The sequence below is a fragment of the Piliocolobus tephrosceles genome, chromosome 11 (assembly GCF_002776525.5).
Source record: "Piliocolobus tephrosceles isolate RC106 chromosome 11, ASM277652v3, whole genome shotgun sequence".
In the NCBI taxonomy this organism is placed as follows: Eukaryota; Metazoa; Chordata; class Mammalia; order Primates; family Cercopithecidae; genus Piliocolobus; species Piliocolobus tephrosceles.
In genome coordinates this window covers 1,643,413-1,670,304 of record NC_045444.1, presented here as the reverse complement: position 1 = coordinate 1,670,304, position 26,892 = coordinate 1,643,413, and the positions used below count along the sequence as shown (strand labels likewise).

General features: G+C 40.3%; 1 protein-coding gene across 1 annotated transcript in view; it reads right to left on the bottom strand.

The window, feature by feature from the left end:
• CFAP221 (cilia and flagella associated protein 221) overlaps positions 1-26,892 on the bottom strand; it is a 118,228-nt gene that overhangs the window by 67,071 nt on the left and 24,265 nt on the right. The window contains exon 7 of the mRNA XM_023185217.3: positions 6,875-6,978. Coding sequence (XP_023040985.2) covers positions 6,875-6,978 — 104 coding nt within the window. The remainder of the gene's footprint in view (positions 1-6,874; positions 6,979-26,892) is intronic.

Here is a 26,892-nt window from a genome sequence, read left to right as displayed (position 1 = left end):
AACGCATGGAAAAAGAAAAGGAACCGTATGATACGGTTTGGATGTCTGTCCCCTGCAAATCTCATGTTGAAATGTGATTCCCATTGTTGGAGGTGGGGCCTGGTGGAAGGTGTTGGGTCATGTGGGTGGATCCCTTATGAATGGCTGAGCATCATCTCTTGCTGATGAGTGAGTGAGTTCTTGCCCCGAGTTCACATGAGAGCTGGTGTTTAAAGAACCTGCACCTCCCCACCTCTCTTTTGCTCCCTCTCTCACCATCTGATACCGTCTGCTCTCCTTTTGCCTTCTGCCATAGTTAGAAGCTTCCTGAGGCCTCACTAGGAGCAGATGCCAGCACCATGCTTCCTGTACATCCTGCAGACCCAATTAAACCACTTTTTTAGAAAATAAATTACCAAGCTTCAGATATTCCTTTATAGCAACACACAGACTAACACAGGCACTGAGGTGGAAACTTCAGCAAAAGAACAACAATAAACACGCACTCACATATATACATCACACTCATGCAAATACCACATACATGCACACACATACACACACACTGAAAACACAGGTAAGGATGTGGCAGGTAGGAAAGAGAAATCCACACAAAATGAAATTATGTTAAAGCAGATAATAGATACTGAAGGCAAAGGAGAACCAATATACACATATAATTGGTATTCCTGAGGAAGAGAACAAAGCAAATAGAACATGAAAACATTCAAGGTTTTACGAGTTGAAACATTTCCCAAAATAACAAAAGTCCTTTTTCTCCAGATCAAAAGGACATGCCACGTTCCAGGGGACAAAAATGATGCAGAAAAACACCAATACATATGCTGGTGAATTGCTCAACCTCAAGACTAAAAATAAAATTTCTGAGGGCATCCAGAATTCACCTTCGATGGGGAACAACTCAGCCCAGCCTCCAAATTCCTAGCAAAGCCAAAGCCGGGGACAATCAGCAAGTTCTACCAAGTTCTGAGATAGACCAAGTTGGAAACCAAGACTGTTAAACCTCACCAGGGTGTCTCTCAAGATTGCAGACAGCAGACAGACACCGTCAAACATGCGAGCACTCAGGCATGCGGCCCCAGGAACCTCTGGTTAACACGCCACTAGGTGACAGCATCCAGACAGCCAGAAAAACCCAAGTGAAGAATTTGGGAATGTAAAGAACATGGAATGAAGAATAGAGGTGAAATCTGTGGCTCCATTTCAATAGAAACTAAATAGCCACGGCATTCATGGTCACAAAAGAGAATATAAATGCTATAGACAACATTGAAGGGTACGACAAAGCTGGGAGTTCCAAGAGGGAAGGGAGAGAGTACACACATGCTGTTTCCCATTTTCCATGGCCAAGATTCCAGCTGAAGATGAGGCACACAGATGAAGAAGACAGTGGCTCTGACCTCTTAATGCTCTCATTATCTCTTTTCTTAATTTTAGCAACAAATTTTAGGAATGAATATTGCATATACCAAGGAAGTTCACCAATTCCTTTTAGCTTCACTTGTTTTTCTTCAGTCAATATCAAGTGACAGCATTTTTACATATCGTATGACCCAAGTTTTCTTGTAGTGTTCTGTGTCTCTGCATCATTGCATGCCTCCAGCCTTCCTCTTTCTCCTCTTTGTAAACAAGCACAGAGAGGTATCTGCAGGGATAGTTAAATGTTCATGATAGTTATTTCTGGAGTGGTGAGATTCTCAGTAATATTTTTTCAACTAGGATTTGGTACTTTTCTTCAGTGTTTTAATTTTTAAATAATAAACACATTTCATTTTCTATAAGGACATTTTTAAAGGAATATTTGTATTTGCTGAACCTCATTTCTTCTATACTTATTTACACCTGGAGAGGCTCTTTTTTTCCCGTTGTTGCTGTTGCCTGTTTTCTGGCATGGCACCTACCCCAAACCAGCGTTGTGGGACCCGCAGAAGTGCCTGCTCTCTATCATGAAAGCCTCATTCTCTTCCAGCCTCCTGCAAGACTGGCTTTCCCAGCAGGGTGAGAGACTGGGCCAAACCATCTCTGACTTCTTCCTGGCTTTGCTGGAACAAGTACTTCTGTATGGGCAGTAGAGGTGTGAGGTAAGAGTTTCGTTAAGGTACAGGCATTGTCCTCTGGGTCAAGTTCACTGACTGCTGCTGTGGTCAGTTGAGCTCAACCAGCCCAGAATGACAGCCCATCAAATGGTCCTCTTGGACAGGGTTATGGAATTCAATGAGATAGTGCATGTGATGTGCTTAGCACAGCACCTGGCATGTGGCTAACAATCAGTAAATAGAAGCAATTATGAACATCACGCCGGCCATGCTGTGTGCAACCAGACACCCATCAAGGGTATATTGGGCACCAGGCAAAACTGACCATTGCTACCAATGTGATAGAAAATTGCCACCTGTCTGTCTAGCTTTTCCTGACTTCTTCAGTGTGTCATTAATTACCTACATCCTCTAAAAGCTAGGGAACTCATTTGCATCTCATATATTAACTATCCCTAATTATTCTCCCCTTCCTCACTATTGGGTTTGATGCTTTGGAAAATCTTTTAAAGGTTTGATCTCTCGATTTTACCTCTCATGAGGACTCTTTTCCAACCCTGCATATGGCCCCTGGCTGTTCCTCCATTTGCTGACCCGGAAGGCTATCATTATCAGAGGCCCTTTGCTGGTTATCTCACTAATTTCCATTACTTGTTGGAAGTGAACCTTGCCAAAGACCTGCATGTTGTCATTTCTGTAAGCAGTCATATAGCCAGTATATGTTTTCTGAGATGAGGCTATTCATCATGGTCCTAACTACCAGCAAGAAGCATTTTATGGGGGCCTGCGCTGTGTGCTGGAGATCCAGTCTTACCCTCCCGTTGACAGTCCTGATCTGTCCCCTGCACAGTTTGTGCTGGGGTTTGGGGATCTTCTGTCTCACCTGTCCGCAGGAGTACAGTGAGGCAGGGAGGAGAAGCAGGGGAAACCTCCCCTCATCATTTTCCCCTGTGGATGTAATGGCTCTGCCCTGGATTCACAAAGGCTGCTGGACCCTGCAGGTAGGGCTTATTATGTGATAAACTACCTCAGACAGGGGCCAACTAGCCTTTGGAGAAAAAAGAGGCAAAAAGGAACCAGCACATGCTCCCTTTTGAAATGTAAGTGGGTAAATGCTGGTGTGTGGATAGCACAGTGGCAGGTACAGCCAGGAGTACGGCTGAGCCCAGCTGAGATGGCATGATTGGACTATGGGCAAGTCCAGACAGGCTGCCCAGAGCAGGTGCTGCATGAGAGTGGCTTGAACCTCGACAGGCAGGTTACCCTGCTCTTGGTGTCTTTGTGCTCATGCTGGAGGATGGGAATTTCTTCTTTGCTAGAAGGTGCTTCCTGCTGGATTGGTGGCCCCCAGGTAATGTCTAGAACCAAGCGACGGCAGAGGCTCTGGATTTATTCCCAAACTGATATAAAGTTGTAAAAAAAATGTGCATTTCAGAAGAAAATGCAAAATATAAAATTATTTGTAAGTGGCTTATATATTTCTTATAATTAAAGGAAGAGAGAATGAACTTATTGAAACTTTATATAAGAACTCTAAGCAACAGCCCTCAAGGACGTCTTGCTTAGCCAGCCATTTAATGCTATAATTTACCATTTATATGAGTTAGATGAATTCTTCCTTAGCACATGTGACAACAAGGGAATGTCCAGGATCACAAAATAGTGACAAGTAGACAAGTTCAACAATTTTTTTGTGCCATTTGCCTGATCTCCGATGCTAATAAGATCTTGGTCAATACTTCTCTTCAGAGTTTACGGAAAAAAAAGAAATCTTGGCCAAAGTCATGTATTGCTGGCTCTTCCAAAATTATCAACAGAGTGTTCTTGAAGTTTTGGTTGCATATGATTTCTTGTCAGCAGTACAGGAAGGTCATAAAATCTTTTATTCATTTTCTTCAGTCTCAGGAATATCTTGGCCCCAACAACAGCAGGTCCCGCTTTTGACAACTACAGGGCACACCGGCATCTTAACGATGGCCAGTTGAGTTAAAGTTGAGGGCATACCTTATAAATAGAATTATTAATAGCTTGATTCAAACTGTGTTTTCATTTGGCAAACTTGAGCATAACATGCCTGGAAGGTATGCGTAGATGATGCTTCTAGTTCCTAGAGAAGGTATGGCTTCATAACCTAGCAGACTACGGATGTCCCAAGTCCTTTAGAAATCAGTTACCAAACATGTGCTTGAAACAGTGTCTACAAATACACATGCTAACTGTGTAAAATTAGCCCAGTTTCTTAGTCTATCTGAACCCAGTTCGTAAAACGGAGGCAATAATGCCTTGTGGCCAAAAAGCCATCCACGACTGTCCAGCTGTATGGCCTCCGAGTCAAGCCAAATACCTGGCAAGTCAGGAGCCCAGTGAGCACAAAGATCGTCAGAGCTGCACTCACTCTCCATGCAGCCAAGGCTTTCTTCATTGCAGGTGAAGTTATGGAACCTCAAAAGTGTAACAGCCAAAGATGTACTGATACATCATCAAAGTGGGAACCAAACCAAGAACGTTCCTGAGACTGGTGGAGCAACGATGGCCTGAGATTCATAAAACAGCTACCGAGGAGGCTGAAGGGCAGAGCCCATGAGACCAGTTTGGAACGCCACGTCAGCAGCACCATCCACACAATGCAGGTCGTTCAAATCAGCAAAAGATGGATCCCAAAGATCAAGAGCCCTGGCTGGCCAGGCTTCTTTCCTTCTTTCCTTCATTCTCTTCTTTTGCACTGCACTTTCCTGATTTTCTTCCTTGGTCTTTCTTTGTTCCTGGATCCACTTCCCCTTGCTGTCCTCTGAGTGTCTGAGTGGTCCTTGGTCCACTTCTCTATCCACACTCACTCTTAAGGTGACCTCACGTCCAGTCCCATGGCTGTACAAATAAATGTACAGCACCCAGTGACACCCAAGTGTATGTCCCTAGCACTCCCCTCTCCCTCAACTCCAAACTGGTATATTCAATTTAATTTCACCTAAAGGACACATTTAAAATATTAAGTAATAAATAAAGTACCAAAACAACCACAAACTCTTATCTGATGAATCAGACAAAGTATCTCATGTATCATGCATTTGTCTGAATTATGTGGCTCCGCATTTTATAATCCAAGCACTGGGGGAAAGGTCTGCATTATTTTTTTAAGTGTGTCATACATAGTTGTCAGTCAATTCTGCTTAATGCTGTATTTTATGATCTACGTACTACCCTGATTTTGAATAGGTTGTGTTTCAAAACCCTCTGGGTAAATTAATATTCTGAGTCTTAGGTCACTGTTTTTTAGAGAAGTATGGCTAGGCCATAAGCTGTCAAGTTTTTCTTCCTTTTCCTGGTTACTGATGTTAGCTCACTTCGAGATCTCAAGTGCTACGTGAGTTCATTCCAGCACCACGAATTCCTGGACTCCTGTCCGTACCCACCTCAGTCATACCTGTAAACCTGCACGCTGACCTGTCTAAAACAGCTCCCATCATGACTGCTCAGAAATTGTAGTGGTCCCTTCTGCCCATGGAACTTAACAGAATTACGGACCATCAGTGGGGCAGGGACCCACAGGAAACCTACTGTGAGAATATCAACTATACTTAACATCTGAAATATTATCTTGTTTAGTATAATTTTAGTGACCACTTATTTTCCCTTCTTTTTTAGGCCCACACAGCTGAAAATAATAAGCCCCTTCTCTCTGAAAAGAGAATAAAGTCCTGTTTTTTTGCAATGTAAACGGTGGTTACTCTATATTTTTAAAAAATCTCAGAATGGCTCCTAGTCCTCTAGAAAAAAATCTATGTACATTTCATAATTTAGAATTAATTCACAATTTCTGCTGTAAACACTCATTTGTCGGACACAATGTGTACTCGCAGTACTGAAAGAGTTGTAAACAAATGAATACGTAGACTTAAAACCATTTTAGCAATTGTTAAATTGTTTAAACTGAACAATTTTAAATATCTGTCCACAGTAGACCACTGTGGACAGATACTTGAATCCCAGACCTAAATATCAAGAGACAGGAACTGGGAAGCAGAGATTACTTTAGGTGTAAAATCTCTTTCAAATGTCCTTAGCAGCCTAGCGATCTATGTCCTCTGGGGCATGCAAAAACACACTGTCCACACCACAGATGAGACAAATTCATCAGACCCTTCACTAAGATTCCAAAAGCTCTGGAAGAAAGCAGATTCCTATTTTATCTGAAATTGAATTATAAGGTGGATACGAAACCAAGGATGCACCAGGAGCCAAACTTAGAATGGAAATGGATCAATTTCTGATTTTAAGTTTCGATCTTGGAAGAAACTTACCTGAACATTCTTAAAAATCATCTGGATGATACAAATGATCCCAAAGTGTCATTTTTCTGACGTGTCCAATTCCATTTTACATCATGTCAGTTATGCGTAAAATTCATTACTGTTATGTGTTTGAAAATATAACTTTTGAGTGCAGCTTATTCTTGTTTTTAGAACTTGACACCTACTTTTCAAATCCTCTCTTTGACCCAAGAACTCAAAAGAAATTGGAAACTTGAAATCTTTTTTTTTTTTTTGAGACGGAGTCTCACTCTGTCACCCAGGCTGGAGTGCAGTGGCGAGATCTCCGCTCACTGCAAGCTCTGCCTCCCGGGTTCACACCATTCTCCTGCCTCAGCCTCCAGAGCACTGGGACTACAGGCGCCGCCACTACACCCGGGTAATTTTTTGTGTTTTTAGTAGAGACGGGGTTTCACTGTGCTAGCCAGGATGGTCTCGATCTCCTGATCTCGTGATCTGCCCACCTCGGCCTCCCAAAGTGCTGAGATTACAGGCATGGGCCGGGAAACCTGAAATCTTCACACTCCTTACCTGATGTTGGCTCAATAGCAAAGGCTTGATGAGACTGAATCAAAGTGATATAGAACTCAAAATCTACAGGGCAGCTGCACTGCAAAGGAATAACATAACTTTTGCTGCAAAACAAAAAAGAAAATAAAAATATTATTTTTCTGTATAACTGGTTCTTTTGGTAGCAAGGAATGGAGACTCAAGTTATGTAATAAACGATGATGACGGCCAATGCTGATCTGGCACTTCCTGTGTGCCAGGAGTAATCCCATGCATTTTCCATGTAGTAACTATTTTAATCCTATGAGATGGTGCCGTGATTATCCCCACTTACAGAAGAGGAAACTGAGGCACAAGAGAAGGTAAGTGTTCCACATGAGGTGATGTAGTTAGTTAGTGGCAGAACCGGGATTTAACGCAGTCGATTGTGCTGGGTGTCCACAGTCCTCACACCACTGTCCTTGCTACCCCTCGAGTACTGTTAGGTTTATCTTCCAGAGTTGCAGTGATATGGAAAAGGCAGTCTCTACCACACAGCTCGGCCTCACCAAACCAAGGAAAGGCCAAACAGATGGGCTTATAGAAAGCCTGGGAGACCCCGGGCCTTTCATACAGCCTGGATGGGACCGCATGGAAGAAATCACACCATGGGCTGTGATTGATTGAAATAGGCTAGGTACTCTTTATTTGGTCAGAAGTCCAGCAACCATTAGAGAACGTGGAAGAGGTCTATGTACTCAGAAATGGTCTGTCACCCCAAGATAAGGCGGACTTCTAAGCTAGCTTGAAGCTGTTGCTTACAGCACCCCAGGAGCTGTGGCCGCAGTAGCATTTCTTGGAGTGCCCCATGCTTCCCATAAAGTCCTGTCCTTCCACCAGGGCAATCCAAGTCAGCCAGAGTTGACTGCCTGGGGAGTAGAGTCTCCAGGGTAATTCTACGTCCTATGCAGTGCTGGGGACAGGTTATCGGGTCCCCTTGCAGCAGTAGGAAGTCAAGTGCCTTCTTTCAAGTGACCCATCCACTCCCTGCATTCCTGATTTGTTTGCACCCCCTCCCTTCTCCTTCAGCCACCAGCTAGCTTCATCTTTGACTCTGTGCATCTCTTCTCTACCCCACGCCTTCTGAGCCCTCACCCCATCACGGCCCTCCTGCCTCGAGGCTGACCCTGCCTCTTATCCTTTTAGCTTCTGGCCTCCCTGCCACCTGCCCATCCCCTCTCATTTTCCAGTTCATACTCCCAGGAGAACACAATTGTAATCTGGTTTGAGCAGAGCTGCCAGGCCAGCTGGGCTCTACTTTCCGGGCAGGACCCATCCGAACCCATCTGTCTGTGGACTTCTCCAATAATGACAGGCTTCCCTCCCTGCCCAGAGTCTGTCTTCCCTGGAGATTCAGAGTCCTATGAAGGCAGAGACCAAGTCCATTTGGGTCTCCAGTGTATCCCAGAGTGTCGCATGGACCAAAGGCTCAACAAATATTTGTTGGTGTGAAGCAAAATAACCCTTTTTTCAGTAGCAATTTTGGGGATATGATATAACTCACATGTGGCTTTTAAAATTATGCCCAAAACATTTTTATTTGGCTTTAAAATTCACTATCTTTAAAAAATCTGTGAAAAATTTCAAATATAAAGAAAAATGTACAGAACAATAAAATAACAGCCCCTTTATCTACTACTGAGCTCTAACAAATCTTTCGCTTTGGGCATATCAGCATTATGTTTTTAAAGAAATAAAACATTACAAAAGAGTTGAAGCTCCCTGTAGCTCCTTCCCCAATTCTCTCTCTTCCTCCCTGCTTTAAGATAGTCAGTTTTATCAATCTTTATTTTGGAGAAAATTAAAATCTGTTCCAAACTATGAACATGGCATGTCTCTAATTTATTCATGTTTAATTTTATGTCCTCAATCAAATTTTATAAGTGACCCCTACCCTGTAATCACTGTTCTACCATTCTCATGCATTCTAGTAATTACTACTTACGTACGTATGCATATAATATGTGGTATGCATAAAATATATAGTATATTGTTTGTTTTTAACAATATTGCTCTGAAACTTGTTATTTTTGCTCAACACTACGTTTTTGAGACTTATCCATGGAAATATGTAAAGATCTGTTCATTCATTTTAACTAGTGAAGAGTATTCCATTATATAATCATACCACACTTTATTCAGCCACTCTCCTGTTGATGGGCATTTAGGTTGTTTGCATTTTTTCACCATTGCAGTGTGGCAGTGAAGAGCCTACTGCATGACTCCACGTGCACCTGCAGCAGAGCTACTTTAGGAATAACCCCAAACGGGATTTCTGGTTAGTAGCAAAGTAAAAATATTAAATTCACTAGATACGACTAAGATATTTTTCAAAGCCCTTTACCAATTTACACTTTTACTAGCAGAATAGGAGAGTTTCTGTTGCTTACCAACATTTAGGATTCTCAGTCATTTTAACGTCTGTCAACCTGTTGGAGGTGAAATGGCATCTCATTTCACTTTCATTCTCATTCTTTTGAGGTTAAGTTTCTGTTCCTGTTTATTCATTTGGGTTCCCTCTCCTGTGAACTGCCTGTGCATATCCTTTGCCCATTTCTCTATTCAGTTGTTTTGTTCTCTTATTCATTTGTAAATTCTTTTTTTTTTTTTTTGAGACAGAGTCTCACTTTGTCACCCAGTCTGGAGTGCAGTGGCATAATCATAGCTCACTGTAGCCTTGATGTTCTGGGCTCAAGTGATCCTCCCACCTCAGTCTCCTGAGTAGCTGGGACCACAGGTATGCACCACCATGCCTAACTAGTTTTTAAATTTTTTGTAGAGATGAGTTCCCACTGTGTTCCCAGGCTTGTCTCAAACTTCTGGGCTCAAGTGATCCTCTTGCTTTGGTCTCCCAAAATGCTGGAATTACATGCATGAGCCACCATGCCTGGCCTCATTTGTAAATTCTAATATTAATTTAGTTAATTATATGCATTGCAAGTATCTTTTCCAAACCATAGTTTATTTTTTGATTTATTTATGGTGTTTTTGTTGGACATAAATTTTTAATTTTAAGGTAGTCAGTTTTATCAGTCATTGTTGTGGAGAAAATTGAAATCTGTTCTAAACTCTAAACATGGTATGTCTCTAATTTATTAAGGTTTAATTTTATGTCCTCAATCAAATTTTATAAGTGTCTCCAAAGTGAGTTTATACATTTTGGTTAAGTTTTTCCCTAGGTGTTTTGGTATGTTTGGGTTGCTATCACAGAATACCATAGACTGGGTGGCTTATGAACAATAGAAATTTATTCCTCACAGTTCTGGAGGCCGGGAAGTCTAAGATCAAGGTGCCAGCAGATTTCGTGTCTGGTGCAGGCCCACTTCCTGGTTCACAGATGACCATCTTTTCACTGTGTCTTTGCATAATGGAAGGGGCTACGGAGCTCTCCAGATCTCTTTTATGAGGACAGTAATCCTGTTCATGAGGGCTTTGCCCTCATGGCTTCATCACCTCCCAGAGGCCCCACATCCTAATACATCACCTTGGGGGTTAGATTTAAACACATGCATTTTGAGGGGGAAACAAACATTCAGACCATAGCACCAGGTATCTTATAGCTTCTGTGACATCGTGAATGGAATGTTTGTCTGTTATAATTCATTATTACTAGTGTATTGCAATGCTACTGTTGCATTTTGATCTAAAACCCTGCTAAAATCTTTTATGGGTTGTGTAGATTTCTTCAGATTTTCTATGTAGAAAATTATACAGTCTAAGCCAGGCACAGTGGCTTGCACCTATAATCCCAGTGTAAGTCATAAAGTCTAAAAAAAAAAAAAAGAGAGAGAGAGAGACTCTTTCCTATTTACTTTTCCAACTCTTATAACTCATATATTTTTTTCTGATCATTGCATTGATGACTTCTAGTGTAATACTGAATTGAAGTGAAGAGCATCTTTTTCTTATTTTGACTTTATTGGACATACTTTAATTTTTACCACTAAGAATGATGTTTCTAGAAAGTTTGTGATAGCCTTTATCAGGTCAAGGAAATTTTCTTCTATTTCTAAGCTTTTTTTCAACTTAATCATGAAGGAGTTTTCTTTTTGTTAAAATTTGCTTGGTATACATACTTCTTCCATTCCTTCATTTTCAAACTTCCTGAAAAGTTTTATTTTAGGTGTGTTTCCAGAAAGCAGGATATAGCTGCATTAAAAAATGTTTAGCAGGTGGGATAATCTTTTCATTTTAATAGGTGAATTTAATCAGTTTTCATTTGCTACAATTAATAATAGATATATTTGAACTTATTTCTACTACCTTGTTTTGTGTTTTCTAAAAAACATCTTTGCTTTATTTTTGTTCTTTTGCCTCTTGCTGGACTGATTGCTTTTATATTTCTACTTATTTTCCTCCTATGACTTGGCAGCTATAGATTGCATTTCTATAATTTTAATTATCACTCTAAATTTTTAAAAGATATGTCTTATTGACAGCTGGGTGCTGTGGCTCATGCCTGTAATCCAAGCGCTTTGGGAGGCTGAGGCGGGCAGACCACTTGAACTGAGGACTTCAAGACCAGCCTGGGCAACGTAGCAAAACCCCATCTCTACAAAAAACACAAAAATTAGCTGGGTGCAGTTGCGTGTGCCTGCAGTCCGAACTGCTTGGGAGGCGGAGATGGGCAAATGGCTGGAGCCTGGAAGGCAGAGGTTCCAGTGAGCAGAGACCGCATCACTGCACTCCAGCCTGGGTGACAGAGCATAGGCCCTGTCAAAAAAAAAAAAACAAGAAAGAAAGATATGTCTTACTTACTGAAAATTCCCAAAAAAGTCTAAACCTATCTAGTATTTCTATCCTCCCACATACAGTGTAGTCAGCCCTACCTGCCTATTGAAGACTCTTTCTTACCCCTCCATCTTGTATATGCTATGTTGAGTTGTAGCTTTAGCTTAAACAACAAAAAATACTGACTTTTAAAAATGGTTAATTAATTAAATTTACCAACATATGTAATTACTTTTGGTGTTTGCCATTCTCTTTCGATTCCCATGGCTACTTTCTGAATATGTTTTTCTTCTTGCTGGCATATGCCTTTTAAATTTTCTTTTAGTGAGGCTTGTGTGTGGGAAATTCTTATGTAAATAAACTTATTTTTCATTGTCTTCCTTGGGAAAAATTTTAGGTTGACTGTTTATTTTCCCTTGGCATTTTGAAAATATTTACTCCACATCTTTCTTTAATTGTTTGTTGCTGATGAAGAACTGTTGTCATTTTTTTGTAGATTATCACTCTTTTCTCTCTGGCAGCTTTTTAAGGTTTCTCTTTTTTTTCTTATTTATTTGTTTGTTTGTTTGTTTATTTATTTATTTATTTATTTATAGAGATGGGATCTTACTTTGTTCCCCAGGTTGGTCTCAAACTCCTGGGTTCAAGTGATTCTCCTGCCTTGGCCTCCCAGAGTGCTGGAATTACAGGCAAGATTTCTCTTTATTCTTGATGCTCTGCAGCTTGACTCTTATGTGTCTAGGTAGAAATTTATCTTTATCCTGCTAGATATTAATATTTGAATGCACTTATCAAATCTTCACAATTATCTTTAATTCTGAAAAACTTGGTATTATTCTGTACCATTCCCTCCACTCTCTCCTGACAGAACTCTAATTTATTAGACACATATATCTTGGAGCTTTTCAGTCTAGCTTCCATATGCACTAATTTCCCTTCATGTAAAATGTAATCTCTATATACTCTATTCTGGGTGAATTCCTGTATTTTTACTATCTTCCAATCTATTAGTCTTTTCTTCAACTGTGTCCAGTGAAGAGTTTATTCAATTTATTGAGATCTCAGTTTTCGGTGTCTATATTTTGAATTTTTAAGATTTCTAATTGGTTGTTTTTATCTATCTGATCTTTAAGAAAATGTCCACCTATTTTTGTTTCATAATTTCTTGATATTTTAAAGTGGAAGTTTGTCTCAATCATCTCATTGAGAATCCTAAGTATATCTATTTTAAAGTTTTATTAAACTGTTTTTAATAATTCATTTCATTCAATTATATTCTGATAGTTGGGTTTTGGCTTTCTTAGCACAAGATTTATTCATGTGTTTTGGAATTTGGATTTGCAGGCTCATTTTGAGTAAAAGGATTTAATCTACATTCAATTTTATAATTGCATATTGGGGGTCCTGCCAGCCAGCTATTTTAGTGCTACAGTGAACTCAGTCACTGGGCCAGCAGGTAACGTGGCTCACCTCTGCACCACAAGCTGGTTAGTACTGTCCTTTACACTTTCCTCTGTCCACAACCAGGGACAAGGCCCCAGGTCCAGGCAACAGGTCAGCAGAAGGTTTCCAGCTTCCTTTCACGGGGAGTGCAAAGGTGGGGCAGCTTACCTCTTCTCCTGGCTGCAGGCCAGGTGAGGATCCCCTGAATCAGTGAGACACCTGCGGTCTCCTTTACCCCATGGAGTGGTCTCCAACACTGCCTGACTGCTTCAAAATCTGGAGCCTGCTAGCCTGTGGCTCCACCCTGCAACCCACTCAGCATTTCTATGCTGTTCCTGCTCTGTGGAGTTGTTCGGCTTGTTTCTGAGCCTGAGTGTGCCTTTTTGGAGGTTTCTTTTTATATTTTGTTTGTCACTAACTAGTAATTTCGCACAAAAAAGGTTCATTGCAGTGTGAGCACACTGCTTCATCCTGACCAGATGTCTCTAAATATACTTTTGAGAGATCTGCAGTCTGAATGCAGAGTTCCTAATGTCAGGCAGTGCCCTGTTTCTAATTAATTTGCACCGGTATTTGTTTTTAAAACATTGTTCCTTAGCTATGACGTCTCTTTGAGAGGAGCGTAGCTGTACTGTGAGCACATGAGATTCCCGATAGGGTACAGGCCTGCATCAGAATTTATATACTCATGTTCAGGGGCCCTAGGTTTCTGATAAAAATTCTGAATAAGGGTCACCGTACAGGGTATGGTCTTCAGTCAACAGTAAAACGAAAACTTCATAGGATTTTCTACCAAACTCACAAATCTTATCTTAAATCAGGCTCTGTTAGAGATATGCAGTCAATCTTCACTCTCTGAGATGTTTCCTAATTCTGAAAAACAGAATATATGAAGGTAAGGCAATTCATCCTAATAGGTGCTCAGGTCCCACTGAGTGTCAGCTACTCTACCAGAGCTGGGTAGATAAAACTAACATTACAAGTTAGTTACACATGTGTGTGAGCTATTTATGCCCCTCAGAACCTAAGTAGGCCTTGGGTAATGTGCAATGTGAAGTGTTAAACTGCCCAAATACGGTCTTTGAAGATGAGGCCAGTGGACTCACATAGCCACACAGGCTGTGTTGCCCTAGGTCAGTAACCCAGGGGTGTGCTCAAGGCTGTCCCAGCAAAGCAAAGTCTGACACTCACGGCTCCTCTGCTAAAAGCTGCATGTTTGCATTTTCCTGAATGGAAACAAACAAAAACTCCTGGGGCTTTTCCCATTTGTCACATATACTCAATCTTCAATTAATTTCACAGCTCTGATAAATCCCATAGAAAAGGTATCAAGGTATTTGCTTAATAATAATTATCTGAAGCCAAGTTCCTGATGCATTAGCCAGTCTGGAAAAATAAACAGTTCCTTAAGGGCACAAAATTCCAAGTACCATAATTCAGAAGCAGATATAGCAGTGCAAGTAGTACAATTTTCAGTGGAATTGCTGAACTTCTGCTTTCACTACTGCCGTGCATATTATGCATGTCAAATTAGTTTGCATGGCCACCATAATCATAAATCAAAGACAGTTCAGATGAATTTGAGTCAAAAGGAATTTTGGCTAATATGAAATTTATTTAGAAGTTTTTCATATTTAAAGAGACAGAATCCTATTCTGGGTGGAATTTTATATTTTAAACTAAATTATCATTGTTAAATACCATTAATCTGATATATAATGAAGGAACATAAATACACATATATATATATATATATCTCATGTCAGTTATTTCTCAGAAGTAAATAGGATACTGAATTAGAGTTCTTCTGTAACTTATAGAAATCAAGCAACTAAAATATTAAGGCAAGCAGATGTTAGTGCTTTTGGAAGTAACTGCAACTTTTATCCCTGTTACCTTATTATTTAAACATTTTATCAATTATGCTAAGGCTATACATAAAAATATATTAAATACTTTAAAATAATTATCCCCTATTTGAATAAAATTGAACTCAAACCTTTTAAATAGTAGACTTTTATATTACGATCATGTGGAAATTGTATGCCTAGTAGAAGAGAACACACATTTGCCTTACAGAAAGTAAATATAATAAAATGACTTAATAGAAATTCAAATTTCTTTCTTGTTCTTTCTCTAGAACAAGTGATCTTGAACTTACTTTAACATAAAATCAAATATACTCTCTAATTTAAAATATACTCTCTAACTAAAAAATCCCAATATCTAGAGAGGAGAGTGAACACTTTACCATAACAGGATTTGGCTTCTTTTCTGGAAAAAGAAGGTTAACTTCAACAAGCATGACAAATGCTAACTTTTTCCATGATGACTAGATGCAGAGGGCACAATAAATTAACCATTAGTTATTTCACTTGTATGAAATTTGAGGGAAACATCAAGATAAAAGAAAGCCGTTCCATAGAGATGCATGGATAAGGTAAACTATAACATAGACAATAACATGCGGTGGATCAATACCAAGTGAAGCTTGGAGTTAATAGACCCAGTGATCTCATTTTAGGTTGAAGTCAATTTAGTAGGACTTTTCCATTGTCAACTGCTCATTGATATGAGAATCGTTCACAGATCAAAGGATGTGGACAACAATGATATATCGTGTGCCATTCTTTCCCCTCTGGAGGTACAGAAGACTCACAAAATAATCCAGAGCCTGGGTAAGCTTTGGGGTTACACGTGGTGGCAGGTTTCAAATAAGTCTACAAACTCTTCAACACTCTTTCCACTTAGAGATGGAGTCTATGTGTTCTTCCTTGATTCTGGGCTCTAGGACTACTTAACTAATAGAATACAGTGGAAATCATGCTGTACCTGTTTCTTAAGGCTAAGGCCTAAGCAACTGGTATCTTCCACTTCTCTTGGGATGGTCATTCTAGAGCCTTGTCACCATGTTGTAAGGAAGCCCACATAGCCTGTGGAGAGAACTACCAGGACAGAACCAGACTCCCAGCCCTCAGGCCATCTGAGTTCCCAGACAATAGCCAGTATTTGAGTGGGGCATCTTGAGAGTGGGTCTTTCAGCTCCCAGCTGACCAGCCCTAGCTGACTGTGCATGGAGCAGAGAGGAGCACTCCCCATTAGGCCATGCCCAAGTTGTAGATCCATGAGCAAAATAAATGACTGTTGTTATAATATATTAAACTACTACCTTCAGGGTGGTTTTTATACAGAAAAAGGAAACCAGAGAACATTCTCTTTCCTGCTTCATTTGTTCTTCAGCGAATGATTATCTTACCCCATTTCTGGATGCAATCTTAATTTGGCAATTTTAAAGTCTTTGTTTTGGTTCTCTCTCTTAATATGTACCAGCTGTTGTGCTTATATGTTATCTAACTCTCTTAACAACGCTTTGAGGTAAGTAGTATTATTATCCTCATTTTATAGATGCATAAACTGATCTACACAGAGGTCCAAGGTCACATGGTTAATAAATGGTGAAGTGGAGTTTTCAAGCCAGGTCTCTAGAACCTAAGCTCTTACCTGCTGTACTATAGCCCCTCTCATAGGTCTCTAATATTACAGAAAAGCTCCTGGCATTGCATTGTTTGCATTGCAGTCCCCTTCCCTCCTGCTGCTCTCTTTGAAACTGATCCCTCTGTGCCTTGTTTGTTAAGCTTTTCAGAGGGCATTTCCTCTAATAACCAACCATCAAAAAAGGACTATAACATCCCACTATGGACTGTTTGTGTCTCCTCAAAATTCATATGTGGAAGCCCCAATTCCCATGATGGAGGTGGGGACTCAGGAAGGTGATTTGGTTTAGATGAGGTCATGAGGGTGGCGCCCCCTGATGGAATTAGTGTCCTTTTAGGAAGAGGAAGGGACTGGGGCCCCTCCCCACCACCCCATGTGAGGAAAGCCGGAAGAGGGGCCCCACCAGAGCTCAGCCATGCTGGTCCCTGATCTCACAATTCTCAGGCTAGATATGTGAGAAATGTCTGTTCTTTAAGCCTCCCAATCTATGGGAATTTGCTATAGCAGCTGGAGCTGAGGCAAATGCCAAGACCTTTTATAAAATGTTACCAACTTCCTGTCAAGGACCGGCCTACACATAGAGAGAAGGAAGAAAGTCAGGGAACTTGCCAGTTATTTTCATTTAAGCTTTAGATATAAATTGCTATATTCGGAATGTGATCAACAAAAACTGAAGGAAATAAGGCACAATATTAGCTGTCTGATTAAACCCTAATCCCCAAAGAAACAGACAACAATTTGAAGAGCTATAAAGAGCTGAGGGTAAAATAGGTTTCAAAATAGGTTCAGTAATGCTCTTTTATCTAAGATAATTTATGTTCTTTTGAACTTTCCTGTGTTGCTTATCTTATTTTCAAAGACACAATCAATCTCACGGGGATTGGGGCCTCAGACCAGAAGTATGGTAGACCCGTAAACTTTAATGATATAGTCAAATAAAGATAAACACAAATTTACATAAAGAAACGGTCACGTAACAGGCATTTACTAATTTTTTCCACCTAGAGAATTAAACACCACCCTCATTTTAGATTAAGCTTAGACCAATATTAGAGATAAAGGGAATCAAATAGCAAGCTAACGCAGGGACAGAAAATCAAATACCGCATGTTCTCACTTATAAGTGAGAGCTGAATGATGAGAACACATGGACACACAGAGGTGAACAACACACACTACGCACTGGGCCTACTGGAGTGTGGAGGGTGAGAGGAGGGAGAGGGGCAGAAAAAACAACTACTGGGTAAAAGGTACTAGGCATAGTACCTGGGTAGTGAAATGATCTGTACAATAAACCCCTGTGAAATGGGTTTACCTTTGTAACAAATATGTGCATGTATCCCCGAACCTAAAATAAAAGTTGAAGAAAAAGAAATGAAGTTAAAATTCCCAAATAAAACTTTAGTTTAAGGTTAAAAAAAAAATAGTAGGTGGAATGAAAGCGTCAAGGGGGCTTGACGGTTTCTCTGCTGGCCTGACCTTTGACTTCCTAGCCCTTAGTTCAGTTCCCTCTTCAACCTGACTTAGTCCCACCGATTGGTAAAGCTGCTCCCACCCCTCCACCTTCACCTCTGTCCCAGCAGTTTAAGAAAAGCAAGAATTCTGAAGACACTAGGGAACAACCTGAATTAAATAAGGCCATCTCTTCACACTTGGCAAAGGAAGTGAAGGCATTTCTCTGGAAGCTGGACAGGAACTGAATTCAGAACAAGTTAGAGGTGACCGGATGACATGATATCTGTCATCCGTAGAGACCATATGTACACTATTCATATTTCCAAAACACAGGTTTTAAAATGATTGTGGTGCAATATACATAATATAAAATGTACTATTTTAACCATTTTAAGTGTACCATTCAGTGGCATTAAGTACAACCATGCTATTGTGAAACTATTACCACCATCTGCTCTCAAAACTTTTTCATCTTGCAAAACTGAAATGCTATATTCATTAAACACCAGCTCCCTATTCTGCTTCCCCACAGCCCCGGGCAACCACCATTTTATTTTCTGTCTCTATGAATTTGATTATTCTAAGTACTTCATATGAGTGAAAGCGTACAGTATAAAATACCTATTAAAAATTAAATATAATGAACACATTTGACAATAGTTCTTTACACTTCACCAGAGTTACAGATAACATGGAGGAAGGTGGGGTGAGGAAGGAGATTCAGGAGGGCCGACTGGAGGTGGGAGCAGGGCCTGTGGCTGGGGCCCGAGAACAGGGCGAGCTGGCAGAAGGAATGAAAGCCATGGTCGAGGGGAGGGAGGCAGCAAAGGTGGACGTGAAGGGATATGAAAAGCATCCTGCAGACTAATTTCTTTTTTTGTTGAGAAAACTATAGCATTTATTGGGGAAAGATAAGAGGACACACTAAAAACTGCTGCTAGTCTTTTCTCTTAGAGTAGGCAGCAGAAGAAACCACACACTGACTATCTTCAAACCACACTTCCTCAGAGCTAAATGACCCACAATAGCATGTGGCCTGAAACAGCAGGCAGGATCCCCAGCTGCCAGTTTGCTGGTCCCAATACCTTACCCACCAGCAGTAATTAAAACAAGAAGCTCACTTGGTGCTGGAGTAAGATATCCATTTTTTAAAAATAAAGCAACTTAAATTCAAATACTTGTGGTTTTGAAATTGCAGTATATAAGAATCTGGGGTGAGAAATTTGGGGCAGATTTAACTAAAAAATTATTTGAGAAATTATAGTCACAGTTAAATGAATGAGTTGGTAGTTACTCTATTCTAAATATTTTGACAAGCATTACATAATTACATGGTAGAAACTACATTAAAAGTGCATGTATGTGAGTGTGTGTGTGTGTGCATGCATGTGTGTGCAGATACTACAAACCTGGGCTGCTGCTGCAGCAGTGACCAAAGGTGGCTACTTGTGCAGTGTTTAGGTGTCAGATATGACAGCTGTATTAACCAGGCAAGGAGGAAGAGAACCCAGAAAGCATTCTCAATGTAGGGGTGCATCTCCAGGGCCAAAAGCCATCCACAATTGTCATCTTTGCTCCTTCCAGGAATGTACTGTGGGCAGACTCTGAAATTCCCTATGTGATATTCTCAAATATTCGTGGGAATTCATCCATGAACACTTTTTCTAATAGTAGTTTACAGTTTCTTACTTCTTAGTACTGATACTAGCTTGATAGTTTCACAGAAGCCACAATGTGTACGTGCTGTTGAATGTAATGAATCATTCCAAGAATTTATACAGACTAGATAGTAAACCCTAAACAAGAAAAAGGTTCCATCTGTAACCACTGCCCCTGGTACATACAATCATCTGCTCTAGATGTTGTTCCCAAATTTGTACCACTCCAGCCCTTGGCCTCATGCAAACCAATTGACCCATTTGCACAAAATCTAGGGGAGGAGAGCAGAGTACTGCCACTTTCAAGGTAGGCTTTTATGAGGTCAACACTGGTTTTCTTCACCTTAGGTTTTTCAGTCTATCCCTTGCTTTCTCTAGGAACCACAAGTCTAGAATGTAACATTTTGTGAGAAAATTTTGAAAAGAATAACCCAAGTCTTCCACTGAAAGTCGCTTTCGTTGACTATCTTAAGGTGGCGCCCACTTCGGTAAATGAAAGGAAGAAATATGTATGCCCTTTCATTATTGCATGACAGATCCCTATAGTTTAGAGGTTGGATGATTTTCTTTTCCTGCTAAAATTCATAAAAGAGGCTGGGTCAAGATGAGTAACTAGATTGATATTAGGTCAGCAAAGGTATATTAAATTAAAGAAGTTTTACACAACAATGTATGGAAAATTTTTTCCTATAATAAACATTTAGGCTTTTTAAAAATTCTTTACTTCTTAGTGATGAGGTTGCCCAGGCTGGAGTGCAGTGGCACCATCAGAGCTCCTCCTGCCTCAGCCTCCTGAGTAGCTGAGACTACAGGTGTACCCAGCTAGGCTGTTGTTAAATGACAAGAATTGTTTTATCCAAATATCAGTTTGAAATAGAAGCTCACTGTGGATTCCTCCACCCAAGTAGGAGTAAGAGTAAAGAACAACTGTGCCGCAAGCTCAAGTCACCCTGGTCAGATGCTTTCATAAAATGCTGCTGCTCCTTTCCATCAACTTCAAACTTGAGGCACATAAAATGAGTCCCTCGTGTAAATAAGCAGTGTTTCCCTTGACAAGCTGAAACAAGTGAATTTTTTCTTTTCGAGTAGGGAGGGTTTCAAAAAACACTTGTGAATATCAATTTGATCGTCTTCTCCTGACATCTACATTCTAGCATTCTAACCCAGTTACAGCTGGTTCTCAGTCCCCTCTCCTAGAGGCTCTTCTTTGGCACAATTCAAGACTGGTGGTTGTCTATGTGGGGGCAAAGTCTCACCATCAGTCTTCCTTCTTAGCACTAGCTTAAGAAGGCACATTCCCATGTGGCCCAGATGCTTTAAGCTCCAGGGGCAGTAGGAGAATTTGGTTACACTCAAACATCATATTCTGACCTTGGTTGTTCCTACGCTTTCTAAAAGGAGCCATAAGATTCACTAAGTAAGGAAACACATCCTTCGGTAAATTTCTGAACTTATGACGTAAAAGTTCAAGAAGCTGAAGTATCCTGGCTTTGGAATGGAGTCGCCAGGAGCCTCTTCTGTGAATGCTGTTAATGTGGCCCTGCAGGCTGCAGAGCCTCTATAGCCCTGAGATGAGTACATGGGCCACTTGCTGCAGGAGCCCATGGTGGCCTTATCCATGGCATCATTTTACCAGATCTTCAGCCACCAGATCCACAGCGGATCCTCTCCTGGATTTGTTATCAATTCCCCAGGTGAGTTTCAGTCAGGTTTGTCCAGAGCATGTTAACCAATTGGTTAAAGTCAGCTTGGTGCAAGGAAAATGAGTTGATGGGAGAGCAACTGGTCAAGCGACTGGACCTGCTCCAAGTTTCAACTAGTTATCTGGTACCAGGAAGATGCTGTTGGGTAAACTACAGAGCATGATGAATTAACATGAACCTTTTTAAAACCATGGGATTGGAAAAATAGAAAACTTCTGTATCTAATATAAGCATATCCATATTTACTTATTATAGGAAGATTGAGATTGTATTTTATCTACAATAGTCTTGAAGATATTGAATTATTACCAATTTTAACCAGCTATAATGGTTAGGATATCTAGTTATAAAGTACAGTTTCAACCTACAGAAGGGAAAGAGAACTGAAGCCCCTCTGTACCCCACAGATGCTGTGTTCGACTTGGAAATGTTGCACAGAAACTGGAATGCAACTTTCTGTTATTTACAGAGGCTGTCAAAATACATTCTACCAGATCTTAAGCCACCAGAGTTGTTTATAGGTAGCTGGCAAGTGCCCACATGGAATTTAATCTCAGTAAGGAAAATTTACAACCATCAAATCCAGCCACTGAAAATACATCTGATGAATATATATCAGCCCACTTCAGGACCTTGGGGAAAATGTGCTGAGGTCTCATCCTACCCTAAGAGAGGCTCTCCCCGGACTGCAAAAGCAGCCCCAAAGTAAGGGGTAACCGCAAAGTAAGAAAGCAGAATTAGTGGTATTAAACACAAATCCTACAACCTCTGACAATTCTGTCCCAATTGATTCTATGTGAAAGGGAAAATAATACCCTTCTGAATTCACCTTTTGCTGAATTTATGGTCTCCCATCAGCTTTGTGCTTTCTCATCATGTATGGTATTTCTTTTTTAGCTGTAAAAGCAATAGTTAGGCTGGGTGTGGTGGCTCATGCCTGTAATCCCAGAACTTTGGGAGGCCGAGACAGGTGGATCTCTTGAGCTCAGGAGTTCAAGACCAGCCTGGCCAACATGGTGAAATCCTATCTCCACCAAAAAATACAAAAGGTTAGCCAGGTGTGGTGGTGCATGCCTGTGGTCCAACCTACTCAGGAGGCTGAGGTGGGAGGATTGTTTGAGCCTGGGAGGCAGAGGTTGCAGTGAGCCGAGATCCTGACACTGCACTCTAACCTGGGTGACAGAATCAAACTCTGTCTCAAAAAAAAAGCTTGGAAAAAAAAGTGGTTGTTGGCCAGGCGCAGTGGCTGGCGCCTGTAATCCCAGTACTCTAGGAGGCCAAGGTGGGTGGATCACCTGAGGTCAGGAATTCGAGACCAGACTGACCAATATGGTGAAAGCCCGTCTCTACTAAAAACACAAAAATTAGTTGAGTGTGGTGTTGCGCGCCCGTAGTCCCAGCTACTCAGGAGGCTGAGGCAAGAGAATTACTTGAACCTGGGAGATGGAGGTTGAGTGAGCCGAAATTGCACCACTGCACTACAGCCTGGGCAAGAAGAGCGAAACTCCAGCTCAAAAAAAACAAGGGGGGGGTGGTTGTTATACTAATTTAACAGTGTAAGTGCTACTGGAATTTCATACATTGCTGGTGGGAATGTAAATGGTACAGCCACTTTGTGAAACAGTCTGGCAGTCATTCAAAATATGAAACATAGATTTACCATATGACCAAACTATTCCACCTCTAGGTATTTACCAAGAGAAATGAAAATATGTATCCTCATAAAAACGGATACACAAATGTTCATAGCACCATTATTCATAATTGCCCCAAAGTAGAAGCAACCCATATATCTATCAACTGATGAATAGATAAATAAAATGTGTTATATCCATTACACGAAATGTTATTCAGCAATGAAAAAGAATGAAGTAGTGATTTGAGTTGCATAAACTACAAGTTGATGGCCTTTGAAAACATGATTGCTAAGTGAAAGAAATCAGTCACACCAGACCACATGTTGTATGGTTCCATTTATATAAAATGCCCAGAACAGGCAAATTTATAGAGATGGAAAGTAAATTCGGGTTTGGCTGAGGCTGGAAAGTTTGAGGGTGGGATATGGGTAGTTGGTATGGGTTTTTTGGGGGGGTTACAAAAATGTTCTAAACTTGCATGTGGTGATAGTTGCATATACTAAAAAAGAGTGAATCGTACATTTTAAATTAGCAAATTTTATAATATGTGAATTATACCTGAATAAGACTTTTTTTGGAAAGTATAAGTGTGTCTTTGTTCATGCTGTGAAATCAGAAAGAGAAATACCCACTTCTAGCTAGCTCTAGTCTTCACATGGGAGAATGCAGAGACTCAGCTCCAGCCCACTAGCCATTCTGTCTCACCTAAGTGGGTGGGGGACAACTAAGAAGTACTTGTGAAGTTCACAGTCCAGAGGCACAGGCTCACTAAAAGACTGAGCCTTAATCATAGGACTGTAGAATACCCTCCTGCTGTGATTTTACCAACACATTACAAAAGTCTGTTGACAGCAGTTCCTTTTACCCAGTACATGATGTCTGGCTATCAAGGAAAAATTACAAGACATACTAAAAGGCAAAAAACAGTTTGAAGACACAAAGGAAGCATCAGAACCAGACATGGTAGAAATGCTAAAATTATCAGACAGGGAATTTAAAACAACTATAATTAATATGCTGAGGGCTCTATGGATAAGTAGACAGCATGCAAGAACAAATGGGAAGTGTATGCAGAGAGATGGAAATCCTAAAGAAGAACCAAAAAGAAATTCTAGTGGTCAAAAACTTAATAACAGAAATGAAGAATGCCTTTGATAGACTTATTAGCAGATCGGACACAGCTAAGGAAAGAATCTGTGAGTCTGAGGATATATCAATAGAGACTTCTAAAACAGAAAAATAAAGAGGAAAAAAGACCGAAAAACAAAAACAAAAACAGGATATCCAAAACGATGGGACAACTACAAAAGGTATAATATACAGGTAATGGGAATGCCAGATGAAGAAGAAAGGAATAGAAGAAATATTTAAAATAATGACTAATAATTTCCATAAATGAATGTCAGACATCAAACTACAGAGGATAAATGCAAAAGAAAAGAAAAGAAAAAGGCAAAGAATCCTGCACTTAGGCATATTGTCTTCAAACTACAGAGAATCAGAGACAGAAAAAAATACTGAAAGAAGTCAGAAGGAAAAAAACCTTCCCTACAGAGAAACAAAGATAAGAACTACATCTGACTTATCCTCAGAAACCATGGAAGCAAGAGAGTGGAGTGAAATATTTAAAGTGTTGAGAGAAAAAAACCCCGGACTCAGAATTCTGTGCCCTGTGAAATTATCCTTCAAAAGTGAAGGGGAAATAAAAACTTTCTCAGACAAAAATGTCAAAGGGAATTTGTTGCCAGTGGACCTGCCTTGAAAGAAATGTTAAAAGAAGTTCTTTAGAGAAAATTAATAAAATACGGGTCAAAACTTGGACTTACATAAAGAAAGAAACAATAATTGCAGCACTATTCACAATAACAAATACATGGAATCAACCCAAATGCCCATCAATGATAGGCTACATAAAGACAATGTGGTACATATACACCATGGAATACTATGCAGCCATAAAAAGGAATGAAATAATGTCCTTTGCAGAAACACAGATGGATCTGGAAGCCATTATCCTCAGCAAACTAATACAGGAACACAAAATCAAACACCACATGTTCTCACGTATAAGTGGGAACTGAACAATGAGAACACATGGACACAGGGAGGGGAACAACACACACTGGGGCCTATCAGGAGATGGGGGGCAAGGGGAGGGAGAGCATTAGGAAAAATAGCTAACGCATGCTGGGCTTAATACCTAGGTGGTGGGTTGATAGTACAGCAAACCACCATGGCACATGTTTACCTATGTAACAAACCTGTACATCCTGCACATGTATCCCAGAACTTAAAAATAAAAATAAAGGAAGAGCATTGAAGAAGGAATAAATGAAGGCAAAATTAAAACTTTTTAAAAAAATTTTAATTGATCTAACGGCGAACAGTTTGTTTAGGATAATAGCAATAATGATTTCAATTGTGTGTTCTTATGTATATATCTTATATGTACAAATATTCATATATGTGTATATATAATGCTTATGTATGCTTATATATATAAGTGAAATGAGTGACGCAATTATACATGAAAGGATTATTTTGCTATTTTAAGGTACTCAAACTATCTGTGAAGCAGTACAGTGTTATTTGAAAGTGGCTTGGATTAGTTGTAAATACATATTGCAAACTCTAGGGCAACCACTAAAAAAAGTAAACAAAGAAATATAACTGATGTGCTAAAAGAAAAGAGAAAAAATTGAATTATATAAATACATGGTTAAAACCACAGCTACCAAGCCCTAAAAAGGTATGGAGGAACCTTAAATGCATATTTTAAGTGAAAGCATTCAATCAGAAAAAGACTAAATACTATATGATTCCAACTATATGACATTCTGAAAAACTATGGTGACAGTAAAAAAAAAAAAAAGTGGTTGCCAGGGGTTGTGGGGGTTGAGGGAGGAATGAATAGGAGAAGCATGGGATTTTTAGAGCAGTGAAAATACTCTGCATGATACTACAATGGTGGACACCTGCCACACATTTGTCCAGACCCATAGGCTATACAGCATCAAGAGTGAACCCTAAACTATGGACTTTGGGTGATAATGATCTGTCAATGTAGGTTCATTGATTGTAACAAATATGGCACTTGGGTGGGGGTTGTTGATAAGGAGAAGCTCTGCATGCATGGGGCAGGGAGATACGAGAAATCTCTGTACATTCCTTTCAATTTTGCTGTGAATGAAACTGCTATAAGAATATAAAGTCTTCAAAAAACTCCAGGCCCTATTATGGTAAGATAAATAGTCATAAAAATGGTTAAGATGGTGAATTTTATGCTACATATATTTTGATACAATACAATAAAAATAAAATCTAAAACTTAGAAGGAAAAAAAACACCACCTTGCAAGCACAGTCAGAGGTCCCATCGCTGAAAGACACCATGACAGGTAGATGGTGAAGCCAAAAGAGGCACTGACCCAGGAGTTGCCTCTGAGTGGGGTGTGCAGGATGGAAAGACCACTGAGGTAGGGCTCAGCAGCCGCCAGGTAGCTGGGACACGTGCCGAGAGGCAGCACTCAGAGGTGCACATTTCTAGGCCCATAATCCGATGACAAGCTGCCCCTGCAGACAGGAATGGAGCCACGTTGAGGGTGCTCATGTCGGTAAGGGCTGGGGGGTGCTCATGCTAAGGCAGAGAAGGAGCAAGGCTGGACCGCAGTCGGCACAGAGTAGGATGGCTCGATGGGTCTCACAGGAAACAAAGTGCTGTGATACCAACAAAAATGAGAGTGGCAAGCTTGGAGACCACAGGTGAGATTGGCATTTAAGGTGATAGCTTCTCATGCATCAGAGGCAGTGGCTAGCAGCAAGTCCACCCTTGCAGGGAGGAGTATTTTATCATTGGCAATATTAAGAATTGTCAGTGCA